Source organism: Pseudophryne corroboree, chromosome 10 (genome assembly GCF_028390025.1).
Source record: "Pseudophryne corroboree isolate aPseCor3 chromosome 10, aPseCor3.hap2, whole genome shotgun sequence".
Classification (NCBI taxonomy): domain Eukaryota; kingdom Metazoa; phylum Chordata; class Amphibia; order Anura; family Myobatrachidae; genus Pseudophryne; species Pseudophryne corroboree.
This window is the reverse complement of record NC_086453.1, coordinates 298196769-298221140: the sequence shown is the minus strand read 5'-3', so window position 1 is coordinate 298221140 and position 24372 is coordinate 298196769. Positions and strand designations below refer to the sequence as shown.

The 24372-nt window shown below is 46.8% G+C and overlaps 1 protein-coding gene across 5 annotated transcripts in view; it reads right to left on the bottom strand.

Moving 5' to 3' along the window:
- PLEKHG5 (pleckstrin homology and RhoGEF domain containing G5) overlaps positions 1-24372 on the bottom strand; it is a 691870-nt gene that overhangs the window by 116919 nt on the left and 550579 nt on the right. For all 5 annotated transcript variants that reach the window (XM_063943408.1, XM_063943407.1, XM_063943410.1 and 2 more), the window contains one exon: positions 11999-12162. In XM_063943408.1, the coding sequence (XP_063799478.1) occupies positions 11999-12162 (164 nt within the window). The remainder of the gene's footprint in view (positions 1-11998; positions 12163-24372) is intronic.

Sequence of the window (24372 nt, the reverse complement as noted above, 5' to 3'; positions counted from 1 at the left end):
CCGCTATTCCCCATGGTCCTTTCAGGAACCCCAGCATCCACTAGGACGATAGAGAAATTATTAGAATAATGCAAAGAAGATATTTCAAACAAATTACCAGTATTTTTCATATATTTTATTCAGTCAAAACACTGGTTTCAACGTAAGTATGACAGGAAAGGCTCTGCCTCACCTGCCTCACCCCACCGCACGTCACAATAGACAGCTGTATTATTACACTGTAATTTAGATCTCAGTTTGGACACACCCCTGTCACATCTATCTCTCTCTGCACCTGTTACATCCGCCCCACATGCAGGGCAGAATGGTTTTGTCCAGGTGCATAGTTACTGTACTTGCCTTTGTTTTGTTTTGCTTTCCCTCCACTATTAATTCACATATTGTAGGTACGAAACCAACATGCTCCTATGTGTGCCCCAACAACTTCTGTTCTTACATTTCACCTCTCCTCACATGGATTCTACTGACTGCATGTGGGCACCTGCGTTCGGATTTATACAGTTCAGTAAATAACAGGAGAAGCGGACAACGGGCACATAACGGCAGCGGCGCCACATAACAGGAGGCAGCAGGCAGGCACATAACACATACCTCCCAACTGTATCGATTTTCGCAGGACAGTCCCGTTGTTTGGGCACTGTCCCATCTGCGGGCCACAATGTCCCGTTGGGGTGGGGGTAAGATGGAAAGCTCCCAGCGGTGAATAGATGCTCTGCGCATGCGGGAGACAGAGGAACCGAGGGCATGGCCACCCTCAGTGATGAAAACTGGAGGAATGGCTTACAATTGTGGCTTTCCCGCAAAGTCGCCCCCCTTTTTACTGAGGAAATGCCCTCTTTTCAGGGGCGACCGTGGCTCCACCACGCAGAATGTTGGGAGGTATGCATAACAGGAAAGAACAGACAAATAACACTAATGACGGGCACATAATAGGAAGCAGCGGACAGATAACACCAGCAGCAGGCACATAAAAGGAGGCAGCAGGCACATAATTCCAGCGGCAGGCACATAACAGGAGGCAGCGGCCAGATAATGCCAGCGGCAGGCACATAATAGGAGGCAGCGGGCAGATAATGCTAGCAGCAGGCAAATAATGCCAGCAGCGGGCACATAACAGGAGGCAGCGGGCATATAATGCCAGCAGTGGGCAAATATTGCCAACAGCGGGAACATAACAGGAGGCAGCGGGCATATAATGCCAGCATTGGGCAGATATTGCCAGCAGCGGGCACATAACAGGAGGCAGCGGGCATATAATGCCAGCAGTGGGGAAATATTGCCAGCAGCGGGCACATAACAGAAGGCAGCAGGCAGGCATATAGCAGAAGGCAGCAGGCAGATAACGCCAACAACGGGCACATGAGAGGAGGCAGTGAGCAGGCACATAACAGGAGAAGTGGGCAGATAATAGGAAATATAAAATGGCTGGCAGATTAGCTATGAATTTCCCATTAGGCATGTGAGGCATTTGGAAGCTTGTGTCAGCCCAAAAAGTACCAGTAACTGCAAAATATTTCCACTGTACTATACCATATGCCATCTTGAATGGAGTGTATACAGGTAGGACATGCACATACTGCCCCTGTAAGCTGTTGTACTTAGTAAATACATTTATGTATATATAATAAAATAAAAAAATGTCAGTTACTGTCTTTCTTTATTCTATTAAATTGACTATCATCAAATGAGGGCTTATAACCAATCAATAAAAATAATAAAATTAGGCAGGCGGGTGCGGCTGTTACTGTTGTGCCTAGGGGCGCCCTCACCCTTAAATCCGCCCCTGGGGTAGATAACAGGGAAGATCCCAGAAAAGCCCCTAAAAATCTAGACTCAGGAACTAAATGTGCGTTCACTTATGATATATTATATGGAGTGGATATTTTATATAGTGTTTTGGTTTAATGAGGTTGTATGTCTGGAAAAACATCTGTCTTTTGTCCGAAAGTCAGAAACCAATTTTTTTAATCTCCTATAAACCAATTTCTTTCCACCTCTACTTACTGCAGAGTAGATAATTAATTTAGCAGATAATTAACGCCTTACAGGTAAGCGAAACTTGCACGCAGAGAACCAGGTATGCATACTGCTTCCCCATTATCACCTCATAAAAGATCACAAAGTGTTGTACAGCATAATTTACACAAAACATGACCAAATGCCGTCCCTAACAGGAATGTGTATCCTAGCTATAGAGATCATTTACTCAACACTTTAATGTTCAGATAAAAACATTGGACATTAATGTGTGGCCCTGAAGAGGTTTCAGTCAGGATCCATGTTATATTAGGATTAGCTAGATGTTGTATGGGCTGCAGCAAAATCTGGTGGATTGATGACTGAAATCTGAACTATGAGCCCCCAAGATATTGTCTACTTTGGCTTCATCCCATGCGGTTGTGGCTGTATTAATGTACAGGCCAGGGTGGCTACTGGACGCTGCCTGGCGGTCTATATGTTTGTTATGATGAAAGACAAATGCTGGTAATTTATTTGTCAGAATAAGCTGTCTAACTAGAGGGTCCTTGGGACACTACTCAACAAATACATTAACCACTTTGGGGCTTAAGCTAAGTAAACCACTTAGGAGGTGGAGGCTGTTATGTTCCACCTAATAGCAGCAACTTAAATAAACAGATAATAAAAGAAAAATTGACCAAGATTTGGGGACTATGTACAAGGTTCCGCTAACAAAAGCAGTAAGGACACCAAAGTACATCCTAACTATATGGTCCACCTCCTGATACTATTACGATGATACATTATGCTTTGTAATTTTGGTATTATTCCCTCATAAGGATCCATAGTACAAATGATATTTGGGGGATATATTTACTAGTGCCTCTTCAAAGGCTGGTTTAAAAGGGGCAACAGTATCACGCTTGTTCAAAATCCATCAAAAAAATCATCCTTAGTAACTATACGCCTTGGCCTGGTTTAGAGTTGGTCCTCACTGTAAGATAGAGGTTTTGTGCCAGACAGGATGGGCTTGACTTATGAAGTGGCGGCTTTTGTGAGCCACCACTTCCCGGTGGGTTATACCCCTTTTAGACCGCCAGCTTTTAACACAGGTTATTGCACATGAGCGCGCATAACCCGTGTTGCTGTGCGGTCTGGAAGGGGCCAATTGAAATAATTTGGTATTTCAACTCGGGTAGCGAGCAGGGTTGAACGCATGTTCAACCCGGCTCGCTGTGCTGTGTGAATGGAAAAGCCAAGTCGATGCGACCCGTTTCCCGTTTACACTATAAGGACTGGCGGCGCTTGGATATCATGTGATCTCCAAGCGCAGCCCCTGTATGCCGGGTTGGGGACAGTGGCAAATAGGGGCTCAGGTGAGTCGAACCCGGGAAGCACCCGTGCACGGCTGGATGCAACCCGCCTTACGAGGCCTGAAAGGGGTATTAGAGGTGAACATTTTAAATGGCACTCAGGGTCATCATAACAGCATTGCAGGCCCTGGGCAAAGCCAAGCATTGGAGCCCATAACCACCCATTAACAGTCAGGAACCAATTAAAAATATAACAAGCTCCTCCTGCAGTCCTGCGTTGTCTCTTCCATACAGTGAATAGCTGTTAACACTCTGATTGGTGGATAGCTTCAGCCATCCACCAATCAGCATGCTGACAGCCACTCACTGTATGGCTACAGGTTGGGAGGCCGGTAGAGAATGCTGTATCACCGCTCTGTTTGTCTGACCACTACCCGCCCCTGCTCTAAGGCCCCTAGAATTGTGGGTTCCTGGGCACCTGCACAGTGTGCCATATGTTAAGGTGGCGCTGACGGCACACTTAGTCAGTGTAAAGCCTGGCGTACGAGTGCAGTTTAAATTCTCACCTCCAACCCAAGCATTTTTAATGCAGATGGGATAAATATTTTTGTGTAAATTCGCAATGTGAAAATGAATATTTTCATGGAATGTTACAATAAAGCTCTTGCTGGAAGATGTAAAGCAAAGTGATAGCTTACGCTATCACGCTGCTTCTTGGTTCAGGACCCCCGCAGTCAATGCACATCAGTAGCCGCTGACTGGCACATGCATCACCGGAGGCTAATGGAGACGTATCCACAGTAATCCTCTCCATTAAAATTTGAGATATAGTAGCCATATAAACATGTGTAAACATGTAAACATGTGTAAACATGGGACCCCTTTCAGTCCGCTGGTCCGGGTGTTCGTTTATTTTTTTTGCCAAGTACGAGGATTTATATCTGGACACTGGATTGAGGTGAGTATAATTTTATTCACAGGTACCCCGGATCGTCGGATCAGGAGACGTGGCAGTCGGCGGGTCAACATAGGTAAGTATGTGTGTCGGCAGGTGTGAAATAAAGTTTTACTCTGAAGGTGTGTGTCTCCTGTTTTTATTTGGGTATTTTTTTTCCAGTAGTACTACAGGTACCAGCGGGCCCGTTTTTTCTCCCGCATGCTGGTACTTGTGGTTCTCCAAGTACCAGCTTGCGGGGGAGGCTTGCTGGGACTTGTAGTACTACAGGAAAAAACAATATTCTTGTCATTTTCTCAAGGCTATCAGCCCCCCATCCGCAGCCCTTGGATGGGGGGGGACAGCCTCGGCCTTCACCCCTGGCCCTTGGGTGGCTGGGGGGGGGGGGGACCCCTTGATTGAAGGGGTCCCCACTCCCCCAGGGTACCCCGGCCAGGGGTGACTAGTTGGATATTTAATGCCACGGCCGCAGGGCGCTGTATAAAAGTGACCCCCGGCTGTGGCATTATCTGTCCAGCTAGTGGAGCCCGATGCTGGTGTAAAAAATACGGGGGACCCCTACTCTTTTTGTCCCCCGTATGTTTTGCACCAGCACCAGGCGCAGAGCCCGGTGCTGGTTTTAAAAATACGGGGGATCCCCTGTCCATTTTCCCCCCGGATTTTTAGAACCAGGACCAGCTCGAAGAGCCCGAGGCTGGTTATGCTTTGGAGGGGGGACCCCACGCAATTTTTTTTCGTGTTTTTTCCCGTTTTTTAAAAATCGGAACAAAATCCGTCAAATCGGCCGTTTTTCGTCAGCGGGACTGTCGAATCCGTTTTTTATTGAATATGGTCAATTTCGGCACCCACTTGCCGAAATTAGACGGTCGAATTGTGTCGAATTAAAAAACGGCCGAAAAATTGCCGCGATTTGCCGCTAATTGCATATACCCCATAGGCTGCAGATGGCGATATCTATCGGGAGCTGGGAAAATCCAGTCGCAGATTTGCAATCAGAAATGGAGAGGCCATAGCAGGAATCGGAGATATTTGTTACAATCACTCCAAGGTGCATTATTGTTACTGCATTTGCAGGCACAAATGGAGCTGTGCTCATCTGAGGCGGCCCCATCGCAGGCGTGCACTCCCGGCGTGACTAGGCGATCCATCCGCCTAGTCACACTGAGAGTGCACAGAGACGCTCCCATTCTGTGCGTCTCCGTCCGCCACTAGTGCGCGCGCCCGGCTGGAGGGAGACGCTCTTGGCATTGCACAGACGGAGCCACGACTAGCGTGGCTCCATCTGTACTTCCCAAAAACAACTGTTTTCGGCGAATATCCTGTAAATAGGGATGTAGGGATAGCCGCCAATGGTTACAAACTATCGATGGTTAGCCTCCAATTTTAAATGGTTTTGCCATCGGTGGAGATCCAATGCCTCTCCATCATCAATGGTACAGAAGACCAAAATGTTTGGGGTATTTTCCTACTTGGTGCTGGGGTATGGAGACTAGTCCGCCCCAGAAACACCTGCAAGGCCCTGCCCCGTAACCAAGTGAGTAATAGAGCAGGTATAAGCATTGGTGGGTGAAACAATCCTTCTGCGGCTGATTTTCAACCATCAAGATAACCATCAATGGTATCATTGTTGGTGACAATCGACCCACCGACGGCCATTCCTAATTCAATGATAAATAAGCTCTGATTTCTGATCAAATTGTGTTATGGTGCCGAGGGAAACATAATCTGCCTCTCCCCAGGTTTCCCACTACTGACACGCTGATCCAGTCTGGACCTGCAAGCAGTATATGTACACCAGTACAAATTCCCTATTCTGGAGATCAGGGCCGGGATGTAATGTAAAGGTCCATGTCGACCTTTTGACCCCGTCGACCTTTTCTAGTCTACCTAGTCTATGTTGAGCACGCAACTACATTGACCTGTGGGAGTGTCCATGCGATTCTGAGTCATAAGTACGGGGGCAGATCTCTTGCCTGGGGATGGTGCAATTGCCATTACTAATGATGACAGTTACAGCGGCCGGCGCAAAATCAATGGGCGGCAATGGTTACCGCCCCATATTAGTGAGCGGATATGCTCATTAGTATAAAGTAGTAAAACAGGCCTTACGCAACTACAGCCACCTTGCGTGCCAATCAGCCCCATAGTTTCCTTTATAGAAAGCGGCCATGAGATTCCCCAGCAGTGATCTCCATCTGCTGCAAACAGCATTTGTCTCTGTGGAGTTTCTCTGACAGCTCGCACAAAGTCAAGGCAATATTCCACACAGGCGGATGCAGCCCACTCAGCTCTAAGGGGGACATTTACTAAGCAGTGATAAGAGCAGAGCAGTGAGCCAGTTTAGAAGTTGCCCATGGCAACCAATCAGCACTGAAGTAACATCTATAATTTGCATACTATAGAATTATACAGAGCTGCTGATTGGTTGATGGGGCAACTTCTCCACTGGCTCACTTCTCCGCTCTTATCACTGCTTAGTAAATGTCCCCCTAAAATCATTACGTATTTGTTTGGTTGTTTTTCCTTTATTCTAAAGTGTTGTTTTATCAAATTACTGGAATGTGGAACTCCTCTACGTTACAGAGAAGGCGGCAGACAATGTGTTCCCATGATTGGTATGGGCAGAGTGCCGCCATTCAGCAGTTTATAAATGACCTACAGTATATATCACGCATTCTCCTTATCCCAGCAATACCTCCTATTAGTCTGTCCTCTTCCTATCCAGCTACACTGAGAAGAGCATAAATGATAACTAAACACAGCGGTTTTGTGTTTTTGAAATCGCAGAAGTGCACATAGCAGCGACTATTGCTGGTGGCCCCCCTGGGACTTTGGGCCTGATTCAGGTTAGCACTAACCCAATGGTTGGGGAACTGTGCACGAGTCCTGCGTGATCAATCGCAGTCCCCCTGTAGCTGCAGCATAATGGGCAGGCTGTGGCATTTGGGGAGGAAGGGGGGCAGCGACGGAGACCGTTCTGCAAAATGGGGGCATATCCTCCCCTGTTTTGTAGGAGTGCCGAAGCCAGGCTCTGCGTGTTTGGATGCAGACTTCCTGGCTCCGGCAGAGGAGTTCAGGTGGCCAGTGCTGTGCTCACTGTAACCGATGGTCGTGATGGTGATGCGATGTAGATGCTGGCAGGAATCGTTTATTTCCTACAGCCCCCTCCTGCTGCATTATGATATTAGTTGTATAGTAATGCACAGCCGCTTCCCTGAGCGTGGGCAATACTGTACATATACAGTACGAATCAGGAACGTTAGACACAGGGAAGGAACAGGGATATGTCTTCTTCCCAGGGTAGGTACCCAGATATCGTGTTATAGTAAGTGGGTACACGGACACCCAGGCAGTTGCTGAATTCCCCCCCCCTTTCAATGCTTGCCCGCCTATTTCCTACTATGCGGGCTGATCGTAGCTGGAGATGTTCTCTGACATTACAAGTGCTGCCCATCCCTGCTCCATGTAAACCAGATGATGTGTCCAAGTAAATACAGAGAGAGAGAGAGAGAGAGAGGAGGGGGGGGGGGGGGGGGGGGCAAAGTCCTACAGCAATCACATACACTTCTTTATTTACTTTGTCATCAGCCGAGTGGTACAACCTTGTACAGTGCATCTCGCTGAGATAATAATGATGATACTACTACTGGAATATACTCATTCTGTCAATCTGAAGATATAAGGCTAAATCTAATCTATGCTTCTCTGCTTTAAGGACATAAAAATACATTGGGTTCACTGGTAAAATCAGACAGAATATAATGTCTATAGAATGTCTCCGGAGAGATGCCCAGACAAAGCCATCACTTCAAAGAGTCTCCCAGCTATAAACGCTGTGGAAACCCAACGCAACAACACATATTTGGCATACGGATGGCCATCGGTGGGTTATTAATCGATTGTTACCATCATGGTGTAAAACCGTCTGTAAGGGAACCATTGATGGGTTTACCCATCGATGGTCACCCCTGCATTATTAGAAAATGAAATGTGGGCCAATCAGGGTCCGGGGGTGGGGCTAAGCTCCGTGCCCTGACACTGAAGGAAAAAATAAAATAAAACAAAAATTGGTAGCACTGAACCATCAATGACGGGAAACCATCTGGTTCTCCCCCATCGATGGTAAAAGTATTCGACATTGGTCATCGATGGCCATCCCTAATTTGACATCACTAATGAATAAAACAAAGGCCCATTTCTGCTCCTGGGACAATGTATTGCAGTATATATACACAACAGCTGGCGCTGTGCTATATCTAAAGGAACATATCACACAAATACAGGATTTTCATTTTACAGACTCTGGGGAACATTTACTTAGCAGTGATAAGAGCGGAGAAGTGAGCCAGTGGAGAAGTTGCCCCATCAACCAATCAGCAGCTCTGTATAATTTTATAGTATGCAAATTATAGATGTTACTTCAGCGCTGATTGGTTGCCATGGGCAACTTCTCCACTGGCTCACTTCTCCGCTCTTATCACTGCTTAGTAAATGTCCCCCTAGAACATCATTGACTAATACACTGTCTGCTGATGCTTCGGTAACTGGCTTCTTCCCAGATTTAGGGTTAGGGTTCTTAGAACCGCTCAGTCCTCCTTAACATAATTAGTAACCCGGAGAGAGGGGGCCTCTACCAATAGAATATACGATGGCACACTTCCACAGGCTATCCTTTCCTAACATTGTTAATGTAACATTTACCTTTCCTCAATGAAAACATATTGGGGGGTCATTCAGACCTGGCCGTTAATGCGGCCCACAGCGGAGATTGCCGGTGGAGACAAACTGCGCATATGCAGTAGCCGCATCACGGCTGCGCAGACTTACATACTGCGGGCGCATGTCTAAAGGATGTGGCCACAATGTGATTGACAGCGGCAGGCGTTTGTCGGGCAGTAACGGGGGGCATTGGAGGGGTGGGGTGAGACGACCAGGGACGGGGTCGGCCGGGACCATTTTTGGGGCTGCTGTGTGACATCACATGCAGATACTCTGATAAAAAAAATTGCGGACCGGGCTGCGCTGCCAGGGGTCAACCTTAGTTCCGATGCATCCACAATCTAATCACACATGCTGGGCGGCCTTGCCCTGTGCTGGGCAGCCCCCAGCATGTGAGGAGATGGACACAGATCTGGCTGCATATGCAGTGATCTGCTGCCATCTATGAATAGGGCCCATTATTTGAGGTTTTAATTACCTCAGTTTCTTTTTCTTTGCTAACAGAAGAGCCAGAGTCTTGCCTACTCTGCAGAATGCTTCCTCTGGCTTGGCCTTCTGTATACGGATTCACTATGATTTCCCGACAGTCCAAATACCGACGCCGAAATCCCGACAGTGAAAAACCCAACACTGAGTGCAGCTACGCTCACCACACCATTACATTCCCCCTTGGGTGATGGTGTGGACCACCACCCTAGTGGGAATACTGGGTAGGGGCGGGATTTATACCGCCGGCATTTTGAATGCTGTTGGGATTCCAGCGTCAGTACTTCGACCGCCGGGATCCCGACTGTCGGGAACTCACTGCATCCCCTATAAACTTTCACTGATCTTCAGCTGTACTTTAGATGGGATTTGAGGCTAAGTACATATTTTTAATTCTGATTTACATTATTCTGTGTGACAAAAAATACTATTCCTCTGGATCCCCATTAATAATCCATGCACTTTACTAGAGTCCATGAATTGGAGCAGTCTCAACCCTACTAAAGGAAAATATGCCTCAATTATATAACTACTAGCAACACCATAAGAGGGGGCAGGAACGCATTACCGGATGGAAGCAGCAACTTGGACAGGTTATTATTCTGTGGCCATGCAATGACGTCATACCTTTAAAACCCTAGCTTGATGCCTTACCAAATTCTTCCAGGTAAAATGTCCGGAGAAGTGTATAAAGGTAACAGCGGAGGGCACACACCTAGGACTCTCTAGGGAGGGACGTCTAGACCAGTGATGGCTAACCTTGACACTCCAGCTGTTGTTGAACTACACATCCCAGCATGCCCTGCATCAGTTTTAGCAAGGCCAAATAGCAAAACTGCAGCAGGGCATGCTGGGATGTGTAGTTCAACAACAGCTGGAGTGTCGAAGTTAGCCAGCACTTGTCTAGACTATGCCTCCTAGTGGGTGTGATATGGGGGGCTGGCGTTTGGGATGCGGCAGTCAGAAGACCGACAGCAGCATCCCGATGGAGGGAATCCCAACCCTCCTAACACTAACCCTCCCTTCCCGCAGCCTAACCCTAACCCTCCCCCTCCCACAGCCTAACCCTAACCCTACCCGGTGGTGGTGAGATTTATCAAACCTTGGAGAGAGATAAAGAGAAGAGAAATAAAGTACCAGCCAATCTGCTCCTAACTGTCATGTTACAGGCTGTGTTTGAAAAATGACAGGAGCAGCTTGGCTGGTACTTTATCTCTCTCCACTTTATCTCCAAGGCTTGATACATCTCCCCCATAGGCACAGGAGTGGAGACTGGTTGCTATACACAAAATACGTATGTCATAAAGCAGGGACATTTTAAGAGAGGAGAGGGTCCGTGCAGAGGCTCCCTCCTCTCTGACAGGGCAGGAGGCTCTGGCTTTGTGCCAGAGTCTACTACATATGCGCAGATCTTCGGAAACATGGTTCCTACAAATTGTTCCCAGGGACATCACTATTACGCATGAGCAAATCACCGGCAAAATGTCAGCTGCTCCATTTTCCTGATTTCTGTCTGCAGCGCAGTTCACCGTGGTACTCCTGAGGGGTAAGTATAGTTTTATGGATGTAGGGTATGCGGTATCAGCACCCTGGACACCGCACACCTTGCACCAATTATAGATACGTCAATGTCATGAAGGAAGGGACAAGTAATGAGATAATGATGATGATTACATATCACAGAGAAGCATGTTAAATACAGAGAATTATATTACAGATACACAAGCCAGTTTTTCACTAAATATAATAAACATAGTTTAGGAGGGGAATTCAATTAGCCGCTGGGCTTACCCTGTCACTAATTGCCACACTGGAGGTATTTAATTAGCGGGGAATACCCCGCGCGTGAGTCTCCACAGTCAGACTGAACTGTAATGTCTGTGGAAAAAAATTGAAAATCAGGTTCACATGCGGGAGAAAACCCCATTTGATTCTGCATTTTACACAGAATCAGTGGGTTTCCGCTGGTGGATCCCGATTCTTCAGCATGGGAAAAAGACTATTTAATTGAATAGCCTTGCCCCGCGCTGCTGGGATTTTTGCTGGCAATTTATTCGGGGGGTAAAACTAGCGGCTAAATGAACACCCCTATAAGTATTTATTTATTTATTTTCTTAGTAACCATCAAATTAAAGCAAAGTGAAAACGCTTTTTCAAGTTGACTCAAGTGAATATTAATAATAATTTAAACATCTGTTTGTTTGTTTTTAAGCTGATCTCACAGACTGATATAAGCCCTCAAAATAGCTTATGGATACTGTATTTGCCACCAAAACAAATGTGGTTCATCTTCGCTTAGATGAGTCTCAACTTTTAATAATAAAATCTTGGAGGTGACACCAGCACACAGTGAAAGCAGCCATTTTGAGGGCAGCCATTTTGCTCAAGAGAGAAAGGCCTCTTGCTTCAGTGATGTCACTGGTTGCTAGTGAAGTGATTGGCTGCACTGAGATGAATATTGCTTCTTCACACAAAATATATGCCTCCACTGTGTATAGGCGACAGAGGCTCTGTGGTTCTTAATCAAACGCAAATTTTCAACTTCAGTCATCTGAAAGTAACGTACCAAGATGTCAGAGCTCTCTCTCCTAAATGGTGGCTGGTCAGGCCGATCATTTGGAGAGGAGAAAATATAAGTTGAGGCTGCGCCAGTGTTCCTCATGATGGGCAAACTTAGAGATCTGAAATCCTTCACAGCCTGTTCCACTTTCAGCTCATCCCCTGGTTTAGCTGCAAAAAAAGAAACAATAATTAACTTTGCAAATATAACAATAGGATATTGCTGATGACAATAGTGACTTTCTATAAGTTTGCAAACCTACAAAATAGCAAACAGGCAGTTCATTATGTCGTGGTTGTAAAATATTAAGATAAAAAATTTGGGTAACCATATTATCCCTTTTACCTGGGATGCTCATGGATTACACAGGTTCTGTGGCTGGCTGACTTCAAGCCTACATTTCAGCTGGATTTTAATCAGCCACAGAACCTGTGTAATCCATGAGCATCCCAGGTAAAAGGGATAATATGGTCAACCTATCAATATAAATGTGTAGCCAAGTAGGGTGGCCAATCCCGGGATTGGCAAAAAATCGTCAGGGATTCATTCCCGTGATTGTGGCCCACCCACCTGCCCTGTAGTATGGTGGGTTATGTGTGCAGTACGGGTGGGGCAGAGCGGGGCGCACACACAGGGGAAAAAGATAATCCCGGGAATCCGAGGATTGACCATTTTCCAATCCTGATATTGGCCACTCTAGAGCCAAGGCACTTCGATGGTTAAGATTTGTGTTACCGATTTATCCCTGGAGAACGTATTTCCTATTAATATATTATTATATTTAAATATCCATCATATCCATTGCTCTTTAGTTTCATTATATAAAAGCAAGATAGTGAATTGTTAGATCAGGATACAACACGTCACCCATATGTCCGATTTAGGTGGCACAGTTCTGAGGGGAGCATCTATGGTGGCTTGTATGACCTACTTATGGCCACCCTGCAGAACAGGTCATGGAAGGACTGGTGCCACCAAATGTACCTGCCACAGGTGTGCACAGCAATGCAGCCAATGCACCACCAATGGATATGGCATGCCCAGGATGGCATGTGACCATGACCCTAGCATGACAATCATGCCCCCTCTTCAGAGGGACAGTGGCACTGTCCAAATTCACAAGCATATATAAAGACTGTGGAAATCTGGGCAGGACAGTGCTGATCTGAGGGCTTTATCTGCAGACAAGTGTGTTCTGTGGCGGGAAAGTTGGGAGGGTAACCTTCACCCGCTAACCCTCCATTACAGCAGCCCAACCTTAACCCTCCATCCCACGCAGCCTAACCCTAAACCTCCACAGTGGTGCCTAAAGCTAAACCCCCTACTCACAGTCTAAACCTAACCCTACCCCCCCCCCGCCCGCAACCTAACCCTCACCCCCCACTCCCCGCAGCTTAAACCTATCCCCCTCTTCCTGCAGCCTAACCCTCTCCCCCACAGCCTAAACCTAACTCTCCCCCACTGCCCCGCGGCTTACCTCTCCGGCGGTCCAACAAGCACTCATCGGGATGCCGGGATTGCAATCTCATTCGGGATGCCAACGCCAGCATTCCGAGCAGTGTTGGGATTACGGCGGTGGTATCTCAACAAAAGGAATGCCTAGTGCTTAATTATTGCTAGCCACACCCCTGTCCCTATGCACACGTCTGGAATGTTGGGAGCTACAAAATGACCATATCATATAAAATGTAATAATAAAATAAAATGACACGCACCACTCCCTTAGCACTCAATCACCGATAACACACAGACATGTCTCCCCACTATAGGACACCCTCCACCCAGGAGTGGAGAGTGTGCTCTAGGCACTAGAGGTACTTCAGGGCACCGCGGTCAGTCAGTGCCTGCCTGTTACAGAGATTCCTGTGTTTCTCTCAATGCTTCTGCTCTAGAGCCTAGGAAAGCGGGAAGAGACGCCTCGCATCTCCCAGCTACCACAGACCTTCCCTGTGCAATAAATCTTATTATTTATTAACAGCTATTCATATCGCATGCACATATTACGCCGCACTTTACAGAGAATATTTCACTCATTCACAACATCAGTCCATGTCCCAGTGAGGCTTACAATCTATGACGTTGATGCATCAAGCAGTGGAAAGAATGGAGAAGTGAGCCAGTGGAGAAGTTGCCAATAGCAACCAAATAAGCTTCTATCATTTTAATGATAAATGCTACCTCAAAGCTGCTATTGGTAACTTTTCCACTGGTCTAATTCCTAAACACATGGACACACTATGGTTCTTTTTTTTTTTTTTTTTAATTAGAAGCCACTTACATACTTCCCAGCCAGTGGTGGAGTTTACCTATGGGCTGCAGGACTGCCGTCTGCCCAGTAAAATCTGCCACCTTGCTCGCTGCTCTGCGAGCGACTATTCACAGAAGAGAAGAGACTGGGGGTATGACCAGCAGCTCCCAGACAGTGACAGTGCCTCTACAGTGACAGAAAATGTGGGAGTGGCTTGCAGCCGCGGGATTCCCTGTGAGGCCATTCCTCCTAACCACAAGGCCACATCCCATCCTCATGCAGGTGAAAGGTTGGGCGGTATGCCTATGTGCCTGGAGTGTGGGAGAAAATTGGAGCACTTGGAGAAAACCCAGGCAAACATTGAGAAAATATATAAACCATAGGTGTGCGCAGGGGGGGTGCCTGGTGCGCACAGGCACCCCCTAATGTCTGGCACCCCGATCTCACATGTCTGATGCAGTGATCGCCGAGCAAGCTGATTACTGTCCCCTCTGCACTGCACCCTGTCAGGACTGCATTAGTGACCGGACGCCTGGGTTAATCAAGGGTGCCACTGCCACCGGCTTTCAAACTCCCGGCTCCACCTCCATGTACAAAAACAGCGCGATGTGACGTGATTACGTTATGCTGCTCGTACGCCCACCCGCCACATGCCCACCTCTCTCCTTTTATGCTATGCCAACGCCAGCCACTGATGAGGATCAGCATGCAGCCAGCGTTCCTCTTAGGAAGACAAATTCAATACTGGCAGGCGGTCGGCAGTAGCATTGACACGTCACTCGTTTTTCTAGCAGCAGCAGTACAAGTCTGCGGCTGTCAGTGACAGTGAGTGACTGACTTGTAAGTAAGCTGCTGCAGCTTGCAGGGGAAAGAGAGGGGGAGCCAGACCGGGCTGAGGAGGAGCAGTGTAATTGCAGTTAGTGCCATCAGGGGTGTTTGTTTGGAGCACACCACTACATCTGACAATGTATCTGCTTTATTAGGATTGGTACAAGGGTGGATATTTTATATTGCATTGACCGCCAATAGATGGTGCTAGACACGCCCAAAAGGCGGTGCTAGACACACCCCTCCGACAGTGCACCCCCTAATAAAATGGTCTACGCACGCCTATGATATAAACGCCACACAGATAGTGCCTTGGTCAGGAATAAACTGCTGTGAGGCATTAACACTAAGTCAGCCTTGCTGCACAAATAACAAGAGAACGTATTTCATGCTGGGACTTATATCCAGATGCACAGAATGCAGATGGATTGTGGTGAGTATTGTAACACTAACCCAAACCCACCCCTCCCACAGCCTAACCCTAGCCGTCCCCTCCCACAGCCTAATTCTAACCGCCCCCATAGTGCCTAACCCTAGCTGACCCCTCCCACAGCCTAACCCTAACCGTCCCCCAGTGGCGTAACTACTGCCCCCGCAGCCCTCGCGGTGGCTTGGGGGCGAGGGGCTGCGGGGGCGCCACTGATTTACAGCAGACTGACATGCGGACGAGCGTCCGCATGTCAGTCTGCGGGTCTCCTTCCCTCCGCCGCTTGTTGGAGGGACACGGAGGGCACAGCGCGCCTCCCTGTGTCCCTCCTGCATCATCTCCGGCGGCCGCGGGTCTAATAGGGGGAAGTGCCGTCCGTGAGCTCTAATTGGCTCACGAACCGGCACTTCCCCCTATTAGACCCGCGGCCGCCGGAGATGATGCAGCAGGAGGGACACAGGAGAGGCGAGCTGTGCCCTCCGTGTCCCTCCAAAAAGCGGCGGCGGCGGCGGGAGGTGGGGGAAGAAATATCTGGCACTGGGGGCATATATGGCACTGGGGGAGGGGGGGGAATATCTGGCACTGGGGGGGGGGGATATCTGGCACTGGGGCATATATGGCACTGGGGGGGAATATCTGGCACTGGGGGCATATATGGCACTGGGGGGGAATATCTGGCACTGGGGGCATATATGGCACTGGGGGGGAATATATGGCACTGGGGGCATATCTGGCACTGGGGGCATATGTGGCACTGGGGGGGGAATATCTGGCACTGGGGGCATATGTGGCACTGGGGGGGTATATGTGTACCTGGCACATGGGGGGGGGGCTATATTTGGCACTGGGGCATGTGAGTACCTGGCACCGTGGGGCAATATCTGGCACTGGGGACATATGTGGCACTGGGAGCACAGCCCTAGCAACAAGGACTACCTCCTAGCAACGAGTATGACACCCAGTGCATGAAACACCTGGCAACGAGCATGACACCCAGTGCATGACACACCTGGCAACGAGCATGACACCTAGTGCATGAAACCCCTGGCAACGAGCATGACACCCTGAGCATGAAAACCCCTGGCACCGTGCATGGAACCAAGAGCATGAAACCCTTGGCAACGAGCATGACACCCAGTGCATGAAACCCCTGACAACGAGCAGGTAATTGAAAAGTAATTAGAAGCCTTACTGTAGGACTTAATGTGTAATGGGCATTACGGTGTGTGGCATAATGTATCACGGACATTGCGGTGTGTGTCATAATGTGTCACAGGCATTACGGTGTATGGTATACTATATCGCGGGCATTGTGATATGTGGTATAATGTCTCAGGGTCATTGCAGTGTGTGGCATAATGTATCACGGACATTGCGGTGTGTGTCATAATGTGTCAGGCATTACGGTGTGTGGTATACTATATCACGGGCATTGTGGTATGTGGTATAATGTCTCAGGGTCATTGCAGTGTGGCATAATACATAACGGGCATTGCGGTGTGTGGCATAGGGTATAACGGCCAGGGCATTGCGGTATGTGTCACAGGCATTACGGTGTATGGTATACTATATCACGGGCATTGTGGTATAATGTCTCAAGGTCATTGCAGTGTGTGGCATAATGTGTCACAGGCATTGTATGTGCTGTAATGTATCGGGCATTGCAGCGTGTGGCATAATGTATCACGGACATTGCGTTGTGTGTCATAATGTGTCACAGACATTGTATGTGCTATAATGTATCAGGGGCATTGCAGTGTGTAGCATAATGTATAACGGGCATTGCGATTCCTGTCATAATGTGTCACAGGCATTACGGTGTGTGGCATAATGTGTCACAGGCATTACGGTGTGTGGCATAATGTGTCGGGGGCATTACAGTGTGTGCATATTGTGTCATGTGCATTATTGTGTGCGGCATAATGTCTAAGGGCCATTGCAGTATGTGGCATAATGTATACTGGGCATTACTATAAGGAGGAAAAATGACAAATAATGTAAGGGGCATGAATCAGGATTATTTTTCTTTCCTGTGGTGGCCAACGTATGGGCGTGCAGGTTGCAAAACTGGGGTATAAGGTAGTCTTTTCCTGCAATGCCACGCCCCTTTATGCAAAACCATGCCCATTCCAACGAAACCACGCCCCTTTTTTGTCACGCGCGCCTTAGGCGCGCACATATTTATCCCTTTCTTGCTCCCAACTATGGAGCATGAAGGGGGGGGGGCGCCGAAGAATTTTTTGGCTTGGGGGAGAACAATTTCTAGTTACGCCACTGCCGTTCCCTCCCACAGCCTAACCCTAACCGTCCCCTCCCATAGCCTAACCCTAGCCGTCCCCTCCCAGTCTAACCCTAGCCGTACCCTCCTGCAGCCTAACCCCCACCATCCCCCCAGTGCCTAACCCTAATACTCACTTTGGGCATCTGTCGCCATTGTTAACGGTGGAATTCCAGTGGCAGGATCTTTCCTGACTACATCTTCCATGAAGAACTTGCTACTGTCCTGACCAGCATGCAAACAGGCAATGCAGCAATTACTGTATCTGACTGTAGCAGTCACACTCACTAGAGGTGCACACCCTCCAACATTTTTACACATAAAAACCGGTACAAATAACGAAAGTGGGTGTGACCACGGGTAACTTTCCTATACTTTTAATATAAATTTGAAGAGTCAAGAATCGGTTCAAATACCTTTTTGTCAGGTACAGAACATAAAAAAGGTACTGTTGGAGGGTATGGAATGGAGGTGGTACAGATTGAGTATCCCATATTCAAATATTCCGAAATACGGAATATTCAGAAATACAGCATTTTTTGAGCAAGAGTGAGTTAGTGAAACCTTTGTTTTCTGATGGCTTAATGTACACACACTTTGTTTAATACAAAAAGTTATTAAAAATACTGTATTAAATGACCTTCAGGCTGTGTGTATAAGGTGTATATGAAACATAAATGAATAGTGTGAATGTACACACACTTTGTTTAATGCACAAAGTTATTAAAAATATTGGCTAAAATTACCTTCAGGCTTTGTGTATAAGGTGTATATGTAACATAAATGCATTCTGTAATACGTAAAAATCCGATATACAAAATAATTCTGGTCCCAAGCATTTTGGATAAGGGATACTCAACCTGTACCTATTAATACAGTATTACAAAAACACCTTCCTGATGCCAGGGACTGACAATCCCTCAGTTAAAAAAATCTAATAAAAAAGTTGTTCCACTATGAATCAATAATCAAGACAACAGGAAATGATGAAGTAAATAATTGGGTAACTTTTTTTCTTTATTGCCTGACAGGATGGAATGAAGGGCCAGGAGAATCATGTATGGTACACAGAGCTGACAATCTTCTATTATAGTAATGAACACACTACAGAATTCATGTTCAGAGTTTTGGGAAGGGGGTGAGGCACGTTTATGTATAATGTTATATACATTTCTGAGTGTGAAACGCCTGTAGGCAATACAGCAGAGGGGTGTAGGGTTGAAACCTCAATTGTTGCTAAAACATGTCATATTTAAATAATGCCCCATAGGCTTCAAGATATCTTCTGATTAAATGGGATTTCAACTTTTAACTTCTTAGTTGCTGAGGATCTTGTAACCCCTGTGCGGAGTCTTATTGTCCCTGCCCACTGAACATGTAACATCATAATGTCACGTTCAGTGAGCACTGCATCCTGGAACAGGAAAAAGAGGGCTGCCTGGAGTGTACCAAGGACGCTCTGGGTGGCTTTATATACTGCAGGGTGTGTGCCCACCCTAAGGCTGTAGCAAGTGCCATGGGGAAGCAAGGGTGTCACCCCCTTATCTCTGCATGGCAGCACTGCTTGCACACTTGTAATTATGTTCTGCCTCAGACAGTAGTTATGGCCTGCTGTAGTTATGGCCCTGCACCAGATAATTAGGGGGCACATAGTGTGACGAGGAGGGGGGAGGACTCACTTCTAGGTGCCAGAAAGCAGAAGATAGAGGAAATTCTGACTACCTGTCCCCCTTCCTGTCCACTACGGTCAATTTTTTGTCTGTAGCACAGGCTAAGCTCTGTCCCCTCTGTGACGTCATTGCAGGTCACCAGTAGTAATTACCAGTGGGACTAAAGACATAGGTTTTTCAGTTATTTACAATCTTTACAACTCTGAATATAAGTGGATCTCATCTTCAGCAATTTTATTGTACTGTACATTAATGTACAGAAACCAGTGGCATAAGTTATGCCACTGGTTTCTGTACATTAATGTACAGTACAATAAAATTGCTGAAGATGAGATGCACTTATATTCAGAGTTGTAAAGATTGTAAATAACTGAAAAACCTATGTCTTTACTACCGCAGCCCTCGCGGTGGCTTGGAGGCGCAGGGCTGCAGGGGGCGCCGCCACTGATTTAGCGCAGATTGACATGCAGACGAGCCGTCCACATGTCAATCTGCTTTCTCCCTCCAACCCTCCACTGGCGCCTTAGCCGCTGCTGTGAAGGAGGAACACGGAGGGCACAGCGCGCGCCTCTCCTGTGTCCCTCCTGCATCTCCGGCGGGTCTATTAAATTAAGTGCCCGTTCGTGAGCTCTGATTGGCTCACGAACCGGCACTTCATTTAACAGACCCGCCGGAGACGCAGGAGGGACACAGGAGGGGGAGCGGGGAGCAGGGGTTAGAGTTGTACCTGCCACTGGGGGAGCATATCTGGCACTGGGGGAGGGAGAGCATATTTGGCACTTGGGGGGGAGGCATATGTGGCACTGAGGGGGCATATGTGGCACTGGGGGGGTAAATGTGTACCTGGCACATGGGGAGGGGGGGGGGGGGCTATATTTGGCACTGGGAGCATGTGTGTACCTGGCACTGTGGGGGAATATCTGGCACTGGGGGCATATGTGGCACTGGAAGCACAGAACTAGCAACAAGCATTACCCCCTAGCAACGAGCATGACACCCAGTGCATGAAACCCCTGGCAACGAGCATGACACCCAGTGCATGAAACCCCTGGCAACGAGCATGACACCCTGAGCATGAAAACCCCTGGCACCGTGCATGGAACCAAGATCATGAAACCCCTGGCAACGAGCATGACACCCAGTGCATGAAACCCCTGGCAACGAGCATGACACCCTGAGCATGAAAACTCCTGGCACCGTGCATGGAACCAAGAGCATGAAATCCCTGGCAACGAGCAGGTAATTTAAAAGTAATTAGAAGCCTTACTGTAGGACTTAATGTGTAATGGGCATTGCGGTGTATGGCATAATGTATCACGGACATTGCGGTGTGTGTCGTAATGTGTCACAGGCATTACGGTGTGTGGCATACTATATCACGGGCATTGTGGTATGTGGTATAATGTATCAGGGGCATTGCAGTGTGGCATAATGTATAATGGGCATTGCAGTGTGTGGCATAGGGTGTAACGGGCACTGCGGTATGTGTCACAGGCATTACGGTGTGTGGTATACTATATCACAGGCATTGTGGTATGTGGTATAATGTCTCAGGGTCACTGCAGTGTGTGGCATAATGTAACACGGACATTGCGGTGTGTGTCATAATGTGTTAGGCATTACGTTGTGTGGTATACTATATCACGGGCATTGTGGTATGTGGTATAATGTTTCAGGGTCATTGCGGTGTGTGTCATAATGTGTCACAGGCATTGTATGTGCTATAATGTATAACATTGCAGTGTGTAGCATAATGTATAACGGGCATTGCGATTCCTGTCATAATGTGTCACAGGCATTACGGTGTGTGGCATAATGTGTCGGGGGCATTATGGTGTGCATATTGTGTCATGTGCATTATTGTGTGTGGCATAATGTCTAAGTGCCATTGCAGTATGTGGCATAATGTATACTGGGCATTACTATAAGGAGGAAAAATGAGAAATAATGTAAGGGGCATGAATCAGGATTATTTTTCTTTCCTGTGGTGGCCAACGTCTGGGCGTGCAGGTTGCAAAACTGGGGTATAAGGTAGTCTTTTCGTACAATGTCACGCCCCTTTATGCGAAACTACGCCCATTCCAACAAAGCCACACCCCTTTTTTGGAGGCGCGCGCAGATTCATTGCTTTACTAGTACCAATTATGTGTGTGTGTTTGGGGGGAAAAATTTCTAGTTACGCCACTGACAGAAACCTTGATATCTTTCAGTAACATTACTCATAGACGTGATTCACCCCCTTCCCAAAAGCACCATATTGGTTAAATGACTATTTTATTGGCTTGTACATACCATACTGACAGTGTACAGTATACCAAGCACGGGTGTGGTATGGAAGGTAGATAGTAAGTAGGTTGACAGTGTCTAGGTCGACCACTATTGGTCGACAGTAACTAGGTCGACAGGGTCTTTAGGTCGACATGGTCTAGGTCGACAGGTCAAAAGGTCGACATGAGGTTTTTGTTTTTTTGGTGTTGTTTTCTTCGTAGAGTGACTGGCAACCCCAGTTAGTGCACAGTGTCCCCTCGCATGGCTCGCTTCGCTCGCCTTGCTTCGGGCAAGGTGCCTCTCTCCGCTACCGATTCTCTCTGCACAGATTACCGTTCCAATTGTAGTTCACGTGGATCGTTAAGTATGAAAAGGTTCAAAAAAAAGAAAAAACCCGTGAAAAACTCATGTCGACCTTTTGACCTGTCGACCTAGAACATGTCGGCCTAGAGACCCTGTCGACCTAGAAACCCTGTCGACCTAGTTACTGTCGACCAATAGTGGTCAACCTAGACATTGTCGACCTAGTTACTGTCGACTTAGAGACCGGATCCCACCAAGCACATTGCTTCATCTTTCTAGCTACTGTCATTTTAAGACGTGTTTAAAGCCACTTTATAGATACCACTGTACCCCAGCCTGTGCTTTGGTCTATCCCAGTAGGTTAAAAAGAAACAACTCTAATTTAAAAAAAACAAAAACCTGGCTGATAAACTCAGGCAGCAACTACTGTATGTAAAAAAGAAAAAAAAAAGGAGGTTATATCCAAGAAAATAAATGAAAGTCATGTGAAGATAGAAAGCCCCTTTAATGTAGTAGACTGTTCTCAAAGCAGGATAACCATGCTTGGGCATAGATGACCTTAAAACCTGGACTGTTAGGGTGCCTTGAGGACAGAGTTTGGGAACCACTTGTTTAAGGGTATCAATGACCACAAACAAGAATGATAATGTTGACAAAAAATTATTTTTTGCCCCTGGTACTGCTGTAAAACTATCGCCCAACGGCAGACCCCGTACGCTGAGCTGTATTAGTGATAACTTTGCCATATCCATTCCCATCTGAGGACATCCTGAAAACTTGTACTGTACATGGTAGAAGTCTCTGTACTGTTACTCTCCATACAATAAACAATACAAATATACATAAGGTAGTGAAAATATCTCAGCTAAATCAAAACCTTACTTAAGAACCAGACATCATTATTGTTCATGCAGCTCCCCCTACTGGCTAAAATGAGTCACAACAGTAATAAAACAAAAAATAGGATTTTCATTTAAGGGGCTAATTCGATTGTGGGTGCAATGCCCGTTCACATGCATAAATGCCTGTCACAAAGGAGTTCTATGTAAGTAAAGCACCCACTAACTACCTAGGAGTGCAGTAGGGCTTTGAGACACGGCAATGACACTCCCTTAAGGCTGCGCTTTTACATGTTATTTCCATGTCCGTGTTTATGAGCCCTCAGACTGCAGAAAAATGAAAAAATATGAGCATTCTAATTCGCTGTATCATTTACAAAGACAACTGGAGAGAAACAGCAAAATATGGTAGCCTTTGCTTGGTGATCCAATTGCTGGGAGTCCTATTGCTAGAGTACCGCCCACCATACGTGAGTATAGTCTTGTGCGGATTTCTACAGGAAGCGTTTTCAAAGACAATAGGAAACCCTCCGTGCACCACGGCAAAGCTTCAAAGAAATGCATCCTGGGAGGGAACTCTGCAACACTAACAATGGCCAAGCTTTTCTCACACTGTAAAAGAGGACTTTCCCCATAACCAGTAACAATACATATTTTGAAAATTCACCTCCAGTTTCCTTTTTCCTGTCAGCTGCCTCGAAAACCTGATCAGGCCCAGAAACATTGTTTATCAGATGCTTCAGCAACTTTTGGGGTTCATTCCCAGTTATAATTGGCTTGGTGAGTGCCGACAGTGCATTTTGTTTTTTAACAGCGTGGATTAAAGCGTAACGGTCTTACAGTGTAAACAGCACAATGACAAAACCAATGTTTGTCCATGAACTTTTTGATGAAATGGAGACTGGGGGACAGATGTACTAATCCTTGGAGAGAGATAAAGTATCAGCTTATCAACTCCTAACTACCATGTTACAGGCTGAGTTTGAAAAATGACAGTTAGGAACTGGTTGGTTGGCAGTTTATCACGCTCAAAGGCTTTAATACATCTCCCTCGCAGTCTTTGAACTGGCAGTTTTTTCACTCCAAGGCTTGATACATCACCCCTAGACTGCTCTTAAACTCTTAGCAAACTATTGATCATCCTGGTATTTGCAGAAAAATATGAATTATCTAGACACATGGTAAAGGGCTGCAGAGCACACGTCAAAAGTCTAAACTCATAATTAGCTATATTTATCTCCTAAAGAACATTAAAAACATAAAGTGGTGTGTTACTGACTGCTAAAAGCAATGCATGTGTCTGCCAGAAAACATAGATTTTATGTATAACAGAAGGTAACGCAGAAATGATGCACCAGTTGTAACAGGCACATAAATCAAAGTTTAAGAAAAGATAACTAAACAAGCTGCTTGACAGAGACATAGGGGCAGATTTATTAAGCCTGGTGAAGTGATAAAGTGGAAGGTGATAAAGGACCAGCCAATCAGATCCTAATTGCCATGTCACAGGCTGGGTTTG